The sequence below is a fragment of the Corythoichthys intestinalis genome, chromosome 4 (assembly GCF_030265065.1).
Source record: "Corythoichthys intestinalis isolate RoL2023-P3 chromosome 4, ASM3026506v1, whole genome shotgun sequence".
Taxonomy (NCBI): Eukaryota; Metazoa; Chordata; class Actinopteri; order Syngnathiformes; family Syngnathidae; genus Corythoichthys; species Corythoichthys intestinalis.
The window spans coordinates 25,601,610-25,616,202 of NC_080398.1; the positions used below are offsets into that span (position 1 = coordinate 25,601,610).

General features: G+C 37.8%; 1 protein-coding gene across 2 annotated transcripts in view; it reads right to left on the reverse strand.

The window, feature by feature from the left end:
- Positions 1-630: 630 nt before the first annotated feature.
- lpcat3 (lysophosphatidylcholine acyltransferase 3) overlaps positions 631-14,593 on the reverse strand; it is a 48,896-nt gene continuing 34,933 nt past the window's right edge. For both annotated transcript variants that reach the window (XM_057834715.1, XM_057834716.1), the window contains exons 9-13: positions 14,402-14,565; positions 10,795-10,942; positions 10,355-10,510; positions 3,793-3,938; positions 631-2,449 (exon numbers count right to left, since the gene is read on the reverse strand). In XM_057834715.1, coding sequence (XP_057690698.1) covers positions 3,819-3,938; positions 10,355-10,510; positions 10,795-10,942; positions 14,402-14,565 — 588 coding nt within the window. In that variant the 3' untranslated portion in view covers positions 631-2,449; positions 3,793-3,818. The remainder of the gene's footprint in view (positions 2,450-3,792; positions 3,939-10,354; positions 10,511-10,794; positions 10,943-14,401; positions 14,566-14,593) is intronic.

Here is a 14,593-nt window from a genome sequence, read left to right on the forward strand (position 1 = left end):
ACAAATCACAAGCAGAAGAACAGTAAAAACAGTCAAAAACACAAGGCCATGTTTAGTCGGTTGTGGATGTGTAGTAGGGCTGGACGATTTTAATCAAAGATAGGGGACATTTTGGGAGGGGGGTTTGAACAGTCCAAAGTGGCGGCTTATAACACTGCCGGTGAGGTAAACTGTAAAGCTAAATATACATAGCAAAGAAAATTAGAACTTGTGCACAAAAAAAAAAAAAAAAAAAGTTAAAATCAATTTTGCATGCTTGCTAGCCTAAATGCTAATATACAATGGTCAGCACCATTGTACAGGGTGGGGCAGAGCAACTTGCTTATTTAAATTTGGCGCCCAGAAGCGATGCTTGCTCAGAGGATGGTAGGGGTGGACTTATTTTAGAGGGTGGGGCTTAAAATTTGGTTTTTAACATGCGTTATTTATTTTGTGTTTATTTTTCAGGAACCCCAGTGAGCATCATGGAGTGGATGAAATTGGAACGCGCTTTCGCTGTTGATGCTTTTTTTTCTTCTTTTTTTTTTCAAGCGTTCGCTCAATCGTCACAATGCAACGTGCATTCCGTAGATATTTCAATAATGCCCCCCGTGGTCGTGTTCTTGGCCGGCAGTCATTTGTTTCATGGGGAAAAAACTTCAGGGAAACGGATGAGTAAAGAAAAAGAAACCTGGTATTCCATGAACAGCAAGGTCACCCCAAAACATTGACGCGGTGAGACAATCCATTTTGAAATCTCTCCAACGGTCTGCCCGCAAACACGCATCTCCTCTTGGGTTGTCTGCTCGTTCTGTGAGATGAATCCTCCATAAAGACTTGAAATTTCATCCCTACAATTTAGTTATGGTGCAAGAACTTATTCCACGGATTTTATTGCTCGTGAAAATGCATGTGAGGCGATTTTGGGCTTGCCTAACAACAAGTGATGAGGCTCACTTCCGTTTTTAAGGATCTGTTAATAAGCAAAACATGCGCTATTGGAGTCCTGAAAACCCCAAAGAAATTCCTCAACATCCTCTACACGCTATACGTGTAGAGGATGTGTGTTTGGCGTGCACTATCTGGAGTTGGCATAATTGGCCCATGGTTTTTGAAGAAAACGAACAAAAATTATCAGTGACATCTGACCGTTATGTCAACATGATCAATGAGTGTTTCCTGCCAACACTGAACCAGATGAGTGTGGAACAGGGGGCAATATTGAAATGTCTACGGAATGCACGTTGCATTGGGACAATTGAGTGACCGATTTAAAAAAAAAAATGCATCAACAGCAAAATCACGTTCCAATTTGTCCACTCCATGACGCTCACTGGGATTCCTTAAAAATAAACACAAAATAAATAATGCACGTTAAGAACCTAACTTTAAGCCCCACCCACTCAAATAAGTCCATCCCTACCACCCTCAGAGGAACCATCGCTTCGGGGCGCAGAATTTAAATAAGCAAGTTACTCTGCCCCACCCTGTACATACAACCCAAAAAAAGAAATCATTAAAAAATTGAAAATAATTGAGATATCGCCCAGCCCTAATATGTAGTAGTATCTCAGAAAAGCGAGTACAGCTCTCACGTTCTTATATTTTAAAATTTTGGACATTTTCATTGAAGTGTTTCACTCATTTTTGATGCCTACACACAAAGTATGTACTGTGGTAGTTAGCAAAAGAACAAAATTTATATGAAAAACACCTACTGATGGCAAAAGACTTCGAATCCAACGAGAGTACTAAATTTATTAAAATTTTCTCACCTTGAGCAGACAGTACATTATTATCGTGCCTTCAAAATGTCATCTTTTTGTCAAGTGGACAGCAAATTTCAACGTGAAACAGACTATTTTCCATCATAGCATAGTGTTATTCTTTAAGTGTAGTCCTATGAAGAGAGAGAATGAAATATTTACGATGTGAGAGTTGTGCTGACTTTTGCGAGATACCGAGCGTGTATTACAGTGCTTTTGTGTTGACCTCACACATTAACACCTATCAGTTCAACTGTTGTTCTTCCAAGCGAGAGACAGCAGAGTTGTATCGTTACATTCCAAAAGTGCATTGACGATTCGCTTCCACCTCATGTGAAGGTTTGCCGCAGCTGTTCTTGTTTGGAGAAATGGAGAATCATGGCAAAAAAAATAATTATTAGGGGCCAACGACAGGCTCCAGACCCGTGACTGTTGAGTGCAAGAGGATTTAACGAACCGAAAAAATAAACAGGATGTCGCCCTTAACTGGCTCCTTAATTAGCCCATGTGGCACATTGGTCGTTTCCTGTAAACATTAATCCAAAAATGTTTATAAAAGCTCCCTTACTTTTTACACAAAAATATATAGATTTATTTTCACATGGACATATGTGTATATATTATATATATATACTAAAGGCCTTAAAATATTTTCTGTTCCACTCCTCTGGAAAGTCACAGTTCCCTTCAGGGCACATTTTGACCTGCAAAAGAAACAAGGTGACAGTTTATTAAGTATATTTTTTAAACTTGAAATTTTCATGACAATAACAGGCCAATTAAAAACAAAACAAACAAACAAACAAAAAACATTGTTTTGGTACTAATTGGGTTTAGTAGTGCAATTTAGTTGTATATTAGTAGGCCAAAGGTGGCAATCGCCATTCATAAAAACATTACACTTAGGAAACAATTCAAAATAATTTTCTGTTGAGTCAGATTTTAATGCTGATTAAAACTGAAATTGGCATGGTGATAGCAGTACTTTTTTTTCCCAAAGCTTACAAACTTGTTACCACTTGCATATCACAGCCGAAAAATGTGACTTATAAATAACAGTTGTAGTTACAGTAAGTCTATTTGTTTCATTATTAAAATTTTAAAGTAATTATTTTTAATGGACTATAATGAATTCTAACTGGGAGGATAGGCAGCAACTGAATGTTTTATCATTTACAAAATGTATCTGTAAAATTGAAGATATTTTTTTCCATTATCTTAATTTTTTATACACTTTAGTATTAAAAAATATAAATATTCATGTGTTTTTTTTATTTTGACATTTTTAAAAAATAATTTAAGATAATAATGTTTCTTTTTGTTAATTAAAAAATATTTTACATATTTATATATAGGTAAAATTTATATTAAAAAAATTAATTTTTTTTCATTTTATATTTCCTTTGAATTACTTTCTAGAAATGACATTTCAAATGACTTTTGTCATTATTTCCTTATTTTACAAAGTGTATAAATCATGCTTCACTCTTTTATTTTACATTTTAATTTGAAGTTTTTCCTTTTTTATTTCACATTTTTACATTATTCTTTTATATTTTGAAATTAGAATGGAATGAGTATGTTTTACTCTTATTTTAAACATCTATTAATTACATTTTTAATTTATTTTTGTTAGGAATTCTGAATTTACCAGTACTTAATATAAAAAATAGAATCATGCTTCTCTTTTTATTTTATTTTTAAAGATTTTTAAATTTCATTTATATATTTTTTTCATGTTTTTTATTTTCTTTCTAAAAAAAAGAATCATCAAATGATAAAAATGTACATCTATGACTGTCAATAGCAGTGAATGAGTTTAGAAAATTAAAAAGCACACATTGTACAGCATTTTTCTTTCTTTTTTTTTTTTTTAAAGAAAACTGGGTTGCTATGAATCGAGCTACAGAAAAACTAAATTAGGTTTGATTTCTCATCAAAAACTTTGTTAAAAACAGCTGTTAGACCTTACTAAACAAAAAATTATGTTCCCTACAAGTATTATAAATGGGTAAGATTATAAAATATTTTTGAGGACAAACTGTACCAAGCAGCCCCCTTTGTAGCCAACGTTTAATCCTGCTTGTGCGAGCTGCCTTCCTTCTTCGGCACCATTGCCTTCCGCAGGTACGGTATGATTAAAAAGGCTACGAGGAAGAAGACGTGACCGCAAAAGTACACTGAGAAGTACACCTGCAACACAAAAGCAGAGACAGAGGGCAAAATCGTTCTGAAGCTTTGGGGAAAAATACGCCTCTGAGTTCAAACTGCGGTTAAAAGTTCAGCAGGTATCAAAACTTTTAACTCTGGTAGTGCTTTTTGCTTTTACTGATATTTATTTCCCCTAAAAAGCAGCAGCTTCAACAAGGAACAATGAAAGAAAAGAAGGTACAGGCAGTAAAAGGGTTAAAATTAAGTAGTAAGGTGTTTAATTGTTTTAATGATTTCCTTCCCACTTGCCGCAAGGTGCTATTTTCCTCACCTGCTTCTGATTCCCATAGCAATTCCTCATTTTCCTCTGTGAAGACTGGAAAATGCAATTTTCAAGTCTTTCGATGCTATTTCTGTCCTACGTCTTCAGAAACAAGTCCCAAAAGAACGCATGTCAATTTACTCGCTCGTGTTCAGCACTTACTATATGTCAGCAAACTGCTGTTCTCAACTCATTGCCTGCTATTAACAACGATATATGTTCAATTCATTTAAACTGGGAGGATTGGCCGTGAATGCTCATGTTTCGGTGCCATTGATGGATGATTTCCAATTCATTTTGACAAAGACCGGAATTCGCTCATTAGCTGCCACCAAAATCTGTAGATGTGATTTTCAGGTGTAAATTATTTGGAGGTGATTTTTGGTGATTTGGGTGTTGATTTAACACTAACAGTGTTAAGATCGCTCTCGGAGAGGTGTAAATTAAGTCAGTGGAAGACAAACACTAATAGCACGTTAAATGTAACCCAAGCAGAGGTATAAAGTGCATGTGTCAGAAAACAACTGAGCCTCGCTACTCCTCCTCCCAGTGTGTGTGGGTGTGTCAGACCATCATCACCCACAGCATACTTAAACCAGTCCTCGATCTCACTTCATCAACAGATCAACGACTCAACTCTACGAGTTTTTGAATCCAGCTTTATTCAGCCTCTAGTATCCAGAGAGTCCTCGATCGAGCTCGATTGGCTTTTTGTTTCCCAGATATAGTATTACTGCCTGCTTCTCCTGGCACATATTGTCAACCCCTTAAAACCTTGAATAAACGTTGGTCGTAACTGCCAGTTTGCCCCGCTTTTTGCGCTTGGGTCCCCTGCTAATCCTTAACAACAACAGAATGAATACATATTAGGGATGTCCCGATCGCATTTATTTTTTGCACCCAAGGCCGGGTCACCTGATTTTGAGAATCTGAGATACGGAGTCTCGATCCGATACTGAAAAAAAGTTGTTTTTTTTAACAAAAGTTCCAAACGTGTTACAGTACTGTACTGTTTACAGTAGTGTTGCACCGATACCATTTTTTGGCCCCAATACCGATACCTGGCTGTGCAGTATCGGCCGATACCGATACCATACCGAGACCACCCCGTTTATATATATATATATATATAATTTGTTTTTTTTCTTTTTTTCCCAAAGAGCTACATAATTGGATGTGAAATCATTGCTATCAAGGCTTTGTCAGGCTGTTGCTTACCTTTGCAAAATAGGAAAAAGACTAGTACAAAGTGAATAGTCTACTAAACCCTAGTAGACAATAGTTGAATAAACCTTTGGCTCTCAAAGGCCAAAATAGTGCTACATTTATGAAATTAATAAAACATGTATAATGCTAGCCCAACAGTAAGAAAGTAAAAATAAATTCATAATAATAAACTCAGAATGAACTGAATAAACCTTTTTAAACCTCTCAAAGGCCAAACAGTGCAACTTTCATGATATTATTGGCACATTCTGCTGCTGGTTAGATTGTGTCTTGTTGCTGGGCTGGTCATGGGGGCTTTCCTGACGTCGCACCTGAATCCAATCTCATCAGCGCAGCATTTAAGCACGGGTGATCTCGAAGGTATTTTGCCTTGCTGATCGCCATTTGACATCTCGCACTATAGTCTCGCTTCATTTGCTTGTTACGCCCCTGCATTTGTTTTTTTTCTGCTAGTGTGTTGCTCTCGTTTGTAACCCTATACCCTGTGCAGGTATTTGAATGTTTTTATTTTAGCTTTTTGGCTCGCTGCCTATCGTCTTAGTTAACTTTCGAGTTTGTAGTATTGAGCTCCGTCGACCTACTGTCACGGACTCTTTTTGTTATTTCTTCTATCCCGCGATCGCGTGTTATTTTTTGTTTGCAATCATTAAGCCCTTGTACATATCCCCCGCTTGTTGTCTGCTTCGAGTTCCCACCTTGTTTCCGCATTTGCGGACGCTAACAATTATAAGTAATAATAATTGACTACAGCCTCCTTTTTTCCCTTATTTCTATTTCTGAAAGGTGGCAACCCTACTTTGGAAACAGTTCCCAAATTACTGCGGCATTTCTTTCAGTGAAACACAATAAAAGTAAAGTAGACGTAGTGAACTGACCAGAGATTGTTGCTCCGGTCCAGCGCCCTTCTTCTGGATACCACTCCTCCTCTTGCACGCTCAAACTCGTTGTGTTCATTCACATTTCGTCTTCAAATGTTTTATCAGGTTCGAGGTATTGAAATTGGCCAATTTAACTCCACATCTCAAAACTTTCAGGCCGCAAATCTTGCATGCAGTCATTGATTTTAATCGACGGGATTTCTATTTTGAAATACTTCCCGACAGTCGCCATTACTCCTGGTTTGTGTTTCCTCCATATGAAAAAGCTGCCTTGTGATTGGTTAGGAGTGGCTATTGGCCCGCTCTCATTGGTCTGGAGCAGGCCAATAGCGATAGCTGCTTGATGTTCACGTGTCATCACACAACACAGAGACAGAGTGTAGTGAGCGCCAGGAGGGAAAAAAAAAGGCTGCGGTCAAACGTTATAATATTGGACCGGTAAATGGTATCGGCGCCGTCTTTGTTGGTACTCGCCGATACCGATACCACCATTTCGGGTTGGATCGGCGCCCCCTACCGATACCAGTATTGGTATCGGGGCATCTTTAGTTTACAGTACTTCCTCCTCTTCCTCTTTTTCTGGGAATGTTTTTGTTTCTTTTGGAAAGGTTATTTTATTTCTGGATTTTTTTTTTTTTTTTTTTTCACTTTTTAGGCCTTAAAAAGTAGGGAAACAATATAAATTAGGCCTGCACGATATTGGAAAAAATTATCAATGCGATATATTTTGCCAAGGCTCCACACTTTTTGCATTGGTGTGCCCAACCTTTTTCTTAAGGTGCATCAGCACCAGATGGGCGCACCCACATTTTTCATTGTATCACCTTTAATGCCATACTTTTAATCTATCTCCATAAAATTCATATAATTCATTCATCTTCTGAACCGCTTATCCTCACGAAGGTCGCAGGAAACGGTCACAGTGAAGGCCGGAGCTGGGATTGAACCCAAAATCCCAGAACTGTGAGGTGGATATGCTAACCACTGTGGCCACCCACCATGCCACCTTCATAATGTAGCATAACAAGAATAACATAGAAAAATGCTTTTCTTTGTTAAATTGCTCATTGAGTGCGTCCACTCAAATTCACTCACGCTTTGACGCTCACGCTGTCGAGAACAGCCTCTCAATTCCACAATGAAATGAGTTGCCACAGCACACTCCCGCGAGTGTGTAACAAGCTCAATGATGATTAACACATTTGTGCCTGTGATCGTAGCGTTACAGAGCCTTCTCTCGCCAGATCAAAGCTACAAACATATCAATCATCGATAACTTAAAGTACCAAACGGCAGCTGCACTGGTGACCAAGAAAATCAGTTTAGTCGCACTGCTTAGCAGGATGGAGGGCGGGAGGCCGTACGAGCATGAAACAGAAAAACAAATATATATTTTGAATTAAAAACACGATCCTTATCACCCGATTCCGACCCACTGAAAAATGGCACGATCGGCACGATTTCCGATCACGTGATCGGATCGGGAAATCCCTAATACAATGTATATATAATTAACACTCCTACTGTAAAAAAATAACATAATTTAGTATTAAAATGCACTTTCATGTGTCATAAATCAACACCATTAATGTTTTAAAAAACAACAACAACAACACTCAGTCTTTAGTCTTAAAAAGTACACTTAATGTGTTGTTCAACAACACTGACAATGTTAGATATTTAACACTATTATTGAGTTAAAATATTAAAACTTTCCAAAGTGTAACATTAACTCAGAATCCGTGAGAATTATATAATTATAACTCAGAAAGAGTGTTGATTTTAACTGTCCGAGTTAAATGAACACTTGTAATTTTTTTGTGTAGGGATGTTTTGAGCACTTGATTTTTAGTATCTGCCGATACAGAGTCCCGATCCGATACCTCAGCAATGTTTTAAGGAGAAAAAAAAAAAATGCATCCAAATGTAAAATGTTTCCATACTACCACAATGCTATCTTATTGTTAGCTTCCTGCTACAAAATCATTCGCCTTCCAACAGTGTTTACTTCTGCTATTTCCGCCTGTGTTGTGATGTTGTGTAGTATAAAACATCAACATTTTTGTTTCTTTTGGCACTATCCTTTTACATATGAAATATTTTGTTGCTTTGTATAACTTGAGATTAAAAAATAAAATTTAAAAAAATTAGGCGGCACGTTGGCCGAGTGGTTAGCAAGTCTGCCTCACAGTTCTGAGGTCAAGGGTCAATCCAGGGCTCCTTTCTGTGTGGAGTGTGCATGTTCTCCCCTTGCCTGCGTGGGTTTGTTCCGGGGACTCCAGTTTCTTACCACATCCCAAAAACAGTAGGTATGAGTGTGTGCGTAAATGGTTGTATGTCTCATTGTGCCCTGTGATTGGCTGACAACCAATTCAGGGTGTACCCCGCCTACTGGCTGCAGTTAGCTGGGATAGAATGAAAATAAATTAAGGTTGCAGTTAATTTTAGGAGATGTAAAAGAATGGCTTGCTAAAATTGCACTTTCAAAAGTGCATTTAATGCAAACACAAAATAATATCTCCAAATGTTTCTTCAAACATGCAGAATTGCACTTTCGTTAAAAAATAAATTACTATACCTGAGCTTAGCCTCAAACGGTATTAAATGACCATCTAAGTACAACAAAAGAACAATTGGCTAACATGCATGGCAAAAGTCCGCTAGGTTTAATGCTATAAATGCAATTTTTTTTTTTTTTTTTTTACAATACTCTTAACAAATCCTTCAAACACATGTTCCCGCAAAAAACAGCTATAAATACCTATAAACTAAATTATGAAGCAGAAAAAAAAAACATTAGCTTATGTTGGTTTTAACAGGGAGCAGTTGGATTCAGCCATGTTCAATGAGTTATGTCATATTTACTGTTGCCACTCGAAGGCAGTGTATCCACCTAAATCAACAAAAGTAAATGCAAACACTTTCAAAACAAACCATTATAACGCCACTCTAATTAAACGAATACTCGAAGCAGCAAAATTTGATTCAAAGCTTTTTTTCTAATCGAATTACTTGAGTAATCGATTGATCGTTGATGCACTGAAATAAATACATTTTAAAAACCAGCGCTTTCTCAACCGATTCCGATCATCTGAAAGTAGTGCTGCAACGATTAATCAATTAACTCGAGTATTCGATTAGAAAAAAATATTCAAATTAAATTGTGTTGCTTCGGGCATTCGTTTAATTAAAGTGGTGTTGGAATGGTTTATTTTGAAAGTGTATACATTTAGTTTTATTGATTAGGGTGGATACACTGCCCTCTGGTCTGCCTCATTTCACATGGTTGAATCCAACTGCTCCCTGTTAAGACCAACGTGAGCAAAGTTTATGTTTGGGCTAATGCTTTTTAATGCATTCGTAATTAAATTTATAGGTATATTTAGCCGTTTTTTTGTGGGAATATGAGTCTGAACCATTTGTTAAGAGCATTGTAAAAAAACTTTAGCATTTTATAGCATTTAAGCTAGCGGAGTTTGGCTATGTAAGTTAGCCAATTGTTCTTTTGATGTACATAGATCCTCATTTATTTTTTATACTGTTTGGGCTCAGCTCAGGTATTTTAACTGTTCATGTTTCTTATCCAATTACTCGATTATTCGAACTAACTACTTTATCGATTAATCGACTAATAAAATAATCGATAGCTGCAGCCCTATCTGAAAGTCTGTCAGGGTTCACCAAATCTGGACCTTGATGCCATCTATAATGTCGTGTTTTCCACGTCTCTCTCCCCTAACACACCTGAACACCTGAATCAAATGATTATGTCATCAGCAACCTTTCCAGAAGCCTGATAATGATCCTGATTATTCGATTCAGGTGTGTTGGAGGAGGGAGACATGGAAAACATGACAGGAAAAGTGGCTCCGAGGTCCGGATTTAGTGAACCCTGGTCTATGTGATTGGGCCTGATTTCCGTTCACGTGACTGGATTGGGGACATCCCTAAACCATATCACACCTTTCCCACAGCTCAACTAAAATCAATGTTTTATCACAAAATGTGTATTTTATTTGCTTGAGACGCACCTTCAGCCATTTGTCGTAGGTGAAGATGCAGAAGGGCACCAGCGCGTAGCCCATGAAGAGCCAGTGGATGAACTGTTGGAGAATGTAGAGGAGCGGGTAAAGTGGGCCGTTGACCAAACTGGTCAACACTGGACTATCCCGCACCAGCGCCTGATACTGCCACGAAAAAGCACACAATTAAACACACACCAGTAATGCCTTTGTTTCTTAATGTGGGCTGCTGCCAAATTAAGACATGAGTCAATATTTAATAATAGGTGCATTTAACCAGACGGTCCATTAGATCAATACGCTTTAGTCACTTAAGAGCAAGAAGCAGAAGTCTCTTCATTAAAAGGTTGAGATGGTTTAAATGAGGCAAACAGAGGGAATTATTTTTTTGAACGGTCCAAATATGAAATAAAATGAATCACACGCTGATGGTTTGCTAAGAAGTGTACCTTTCGCTCTACAGTGATGATGAAGAATTCCATGGAAAAGCACATGAGGTAACCCGAGTGAAGACCGTGCCATATGCTCAAGAAGAGCAGAGTGGACAAATGGGAGAGCATCTTGTTGCCCAAGAACTTCAGCCGCTTGAACACTTGCCTGGTAAACAAATAAAAATGGTAGCTTCTCTTGCCTGGACAAAACAATTTATTGGACCTGCTGCCTCTTGAATTATGACTGAACAATTCAAAATAAACTGCAGGCTAACGCCTACTTTCTCTTCAATTTCTCACACCTTCTTTGCTGCAAGGTGAGCAAGCTGTTTGTATTTCTTTCTTTTAAAAAGTTTATTGGTTTATTCTCCCGAGGAGTAAGTGAGAATAACTCATGCACAGATAATTTTATTCAACAATCAGCATCTCCCAATACTGGTAAATTGCCATGTAGTTTAGCAAAACAGTGAATATGAGAAGAAATGAAATGCGCAAAGATCAATCTTTCCTGGCACTCAAAACAGATGAAGCAAAACCAAATCTATGAATAGCGCTATGTTTAGCTTGATTTTGTACAACTATTGACGAGGTGGGAAAAAACACAAAGGATGCTTGGAAGTAGTAGTGATGCAGTGGAGTATCTCGTCTGCATTGCACCATGCGGTTTTGAACTTTAACCATAATAAGGAAGTTAATCCCTATTAGTGTGTTTGTGTTACCTGTAGTTTGTTGAATGTGTGTCTTAATTAAGTGTCGAGTTACATTTATGCTGCACTATGTTTTCATTAAACCCTGGCTGCTCTTTGTGGGTGATATAGTGACATGCTGGTCAGTTTTATTATTGTGGGGATGCTTTGCAATGCAAACCACCACAGATTTAACATTTGTGGGTTTTACCGTCCACTATTTTCTGATTTTTTTTTTCAAAAGCACTTCCCAGCCTTTCAACATTAATTGTCACATTGTAAAGAGCAAGATTAATCTAATCAAGGCACTATAATTTTCCTTACCCAATGAGTTATTGTTAGTAGAGTTGGGCATTGAGCATCGAGCCTCGATGGAATCCAGGACTAACAGTCCGATTCTCCCGGAACCGTTTGAATTTTTAAATTTCCATTCCAAATTTCGATGCCCTGACCGCCGATCGGGAAAAAAAATAGCTGCCGAACACCACGAAGAAGAAGCCACATGAAGCATGTGTTTGTGCATTGCAACTTGATTTCAATCATGGATACGGTGCGGTGGCGCTCAAAAGTTTGCCTCAACTTCACAAAGAAAAATGACCAGTCAGCTCAGTGCAACATTTGCAACACAGCAAATCATGCAAAGGTGGCTGCACGACCAATATGATTAGCTGAGTGTCGTGTATTTGAGACGCTGCGCTGGTCCTCGAACCAGTCAGAACCAGGTAAGTAAAACAATAAATTACGTCCGTCTTCTGCTACCCCCGCGACCCGACCCCGGATTAAGCGGTGGGTGGGACGGATGGATGGATGGGTGGATGGAATAGTACGAGAATAAGTCGTTTTATTACGTCAGGTTAGTGTAGCTATACAAGCATCTACGTACTTTAAATAGCGTCATACAACTACCTCACCCCTAAGTAATATTTGCAACTTCTTCTCGCTTTCTCATATCTGTGCTTTGAAGCTTCATCTACACCCAGTGAACGTGTGTTCTCCACTGCAGGAGACTATCTGTCCATAATAGGGGTGTGACAAAATATCAAACTCGTGATATATCGTGATACTTTGTATCCCAAAAGGTTATCGATATGCTCCTTCCAAGAATCAAGATATCGTTTTAAAAAGGTGTCAATATCTAAAAAATAAAATAAAAAGGAACCAACAAAAGTTGTTACCAAAATCTTCCACCATAATAGTGTCTCATTTAACTCTAAGGCTGCATTGACGGTGCACGAAGCCCAATCCATTTATACTGAGGGTTTTCAGGGCATTTACAGGTCACTTGCGGTTCATTTTAGGGCATTTATAGGTCATTTCCTGTTGAGTTTGAGTCACTGCCTATTCATTTGGGTGATTCCCAGGTCATTTCCTGTTCTGTAACTCAAAATCAACAGGAAGTGATCCATAAAATACCCCAAAATCAACAGGAAGTAACTGAACATCAACAGGTAAACGACCTTAAATGGCCCAAAATTACCTCATTGCCTGGCATTGGCTGCCACTGACGGCGATCGACGTTCAATCTGTTTGAAGTGGAAGGGATAGCAGCGAATGAACGAATGTTCATTTGTTGCCACCCTCCCATTTCAAATGTATTGGACGTCTGCTAGTGATAAACTCATTCCAATTCACAGCAGCAGCTTGATTTTCTGTTTATTAGTTGTTGGTCAGAAAATCATTCTAGGAATTCTAGGCATTCTACAAATGTATCGATAATCGTTGTATCGCCATATCGTCAGATCATCGTTGTCGTGAGCTTTGTATAGCAAATTGTATCGTATCGTGAGGTACCAAGAGGTTCCCACTCCAAGTCCAGAGTGCTCATGCTTACTGCCTGAGAAGGCAGATATGATCATTTTCCTCAACAGAAACTGTTTCTGATTTTATACTGTACCCGCTGCTAATCTGGACTGTGTTTTACAAGTTTTTTTTGCTTGTTTGATATTCTGCACCAGGTTAGCCCATCAGTGGGAGCTCAATAACATGTAAAAAGGCCTGCAGAATAAGACACTCTAAAACATAGGCACAATAATATGTGTAAATGTTTTCTTTGTGAGCTTTTCAAAAATAAACATCCTTGTGAAAGTGCACTACAGTGCAGTACAAGTTAAAAAATAGCCCTGTGACAAATTAATATAAACTATGTAATTTTTTTACCCTGCCTATTAAAAGAATCGGAATCGAGAATCGTTTGAAACCGGAATCGAAACGTGGAATCGGAACCGTTCAACTTCAAACGATGCCTAACCCTAGTTGTAGTGTACGTCACTGCCTTGAAAAACGACAAGAAAAACAATTGATTCCACCAACACACTAGACTTGCTAGTTTGTTATCTTATTCAGATTGTCTTACTAGTAGGCAAGGTTGTTAATAGTTTTAGATCATTCATTTTAGTCGAGTTATATTTGTTTATTTTTATCTATTTGGTTTAAGTTTTAATTCAATTTAATAGGGAGATTGAGAGTTTTTATTATTTTCTCTTTTTTAGTGTTTTTTTTTTCATATCCATATCCAAAGCAATGGATTTAAAAAAAATACATTGGAAAAAAAAAGAGAAACATTTTTAACATTTTTTAATTGATTTTGAATTTTGTTGTTAAAAGAATGTCTACAAAATATTTTTTAAAAGGGGGGGTTAGTGTCTTCAATTTCAAAATGTTTTAGTTTGTTTTGAGGTATTTTTTTTAATCATAGTTTTTCTTTATTTCAGTTAACTCATTGGCTGCCATTGACGATGATAGACATCAAATCCATGTTCATTTCCTGCTAGCCCTCCCAGTTCAAATCGAACTGACAAACTCATTTAAATTCACAGAAGGATGAAAAGAGAATCCGTATATTAACGAGTTCCTTTTAAAGCCTAGATTAGCTTCATCAATATTTCAGCTATCAGTAACAGTAAATAATTCACTTTATTTTTCCCAGGCACTGCACTGACCTGGCTGCCCATGCGTTGGTGTTGATGTTAAAGGATGCGATGGTTCCCCCGAAGAGTGGCGTGGTCTCGAAGAGCCACACCTTCATGTTGGCGCAGGCGTCCCACTGGGGTTTGCCATCCTTTATGCCGTTGTAACCCAGCCCAGTCAAGATGCACACACCCTCCTGCATAAACCACATCAGTGTGTCAAGG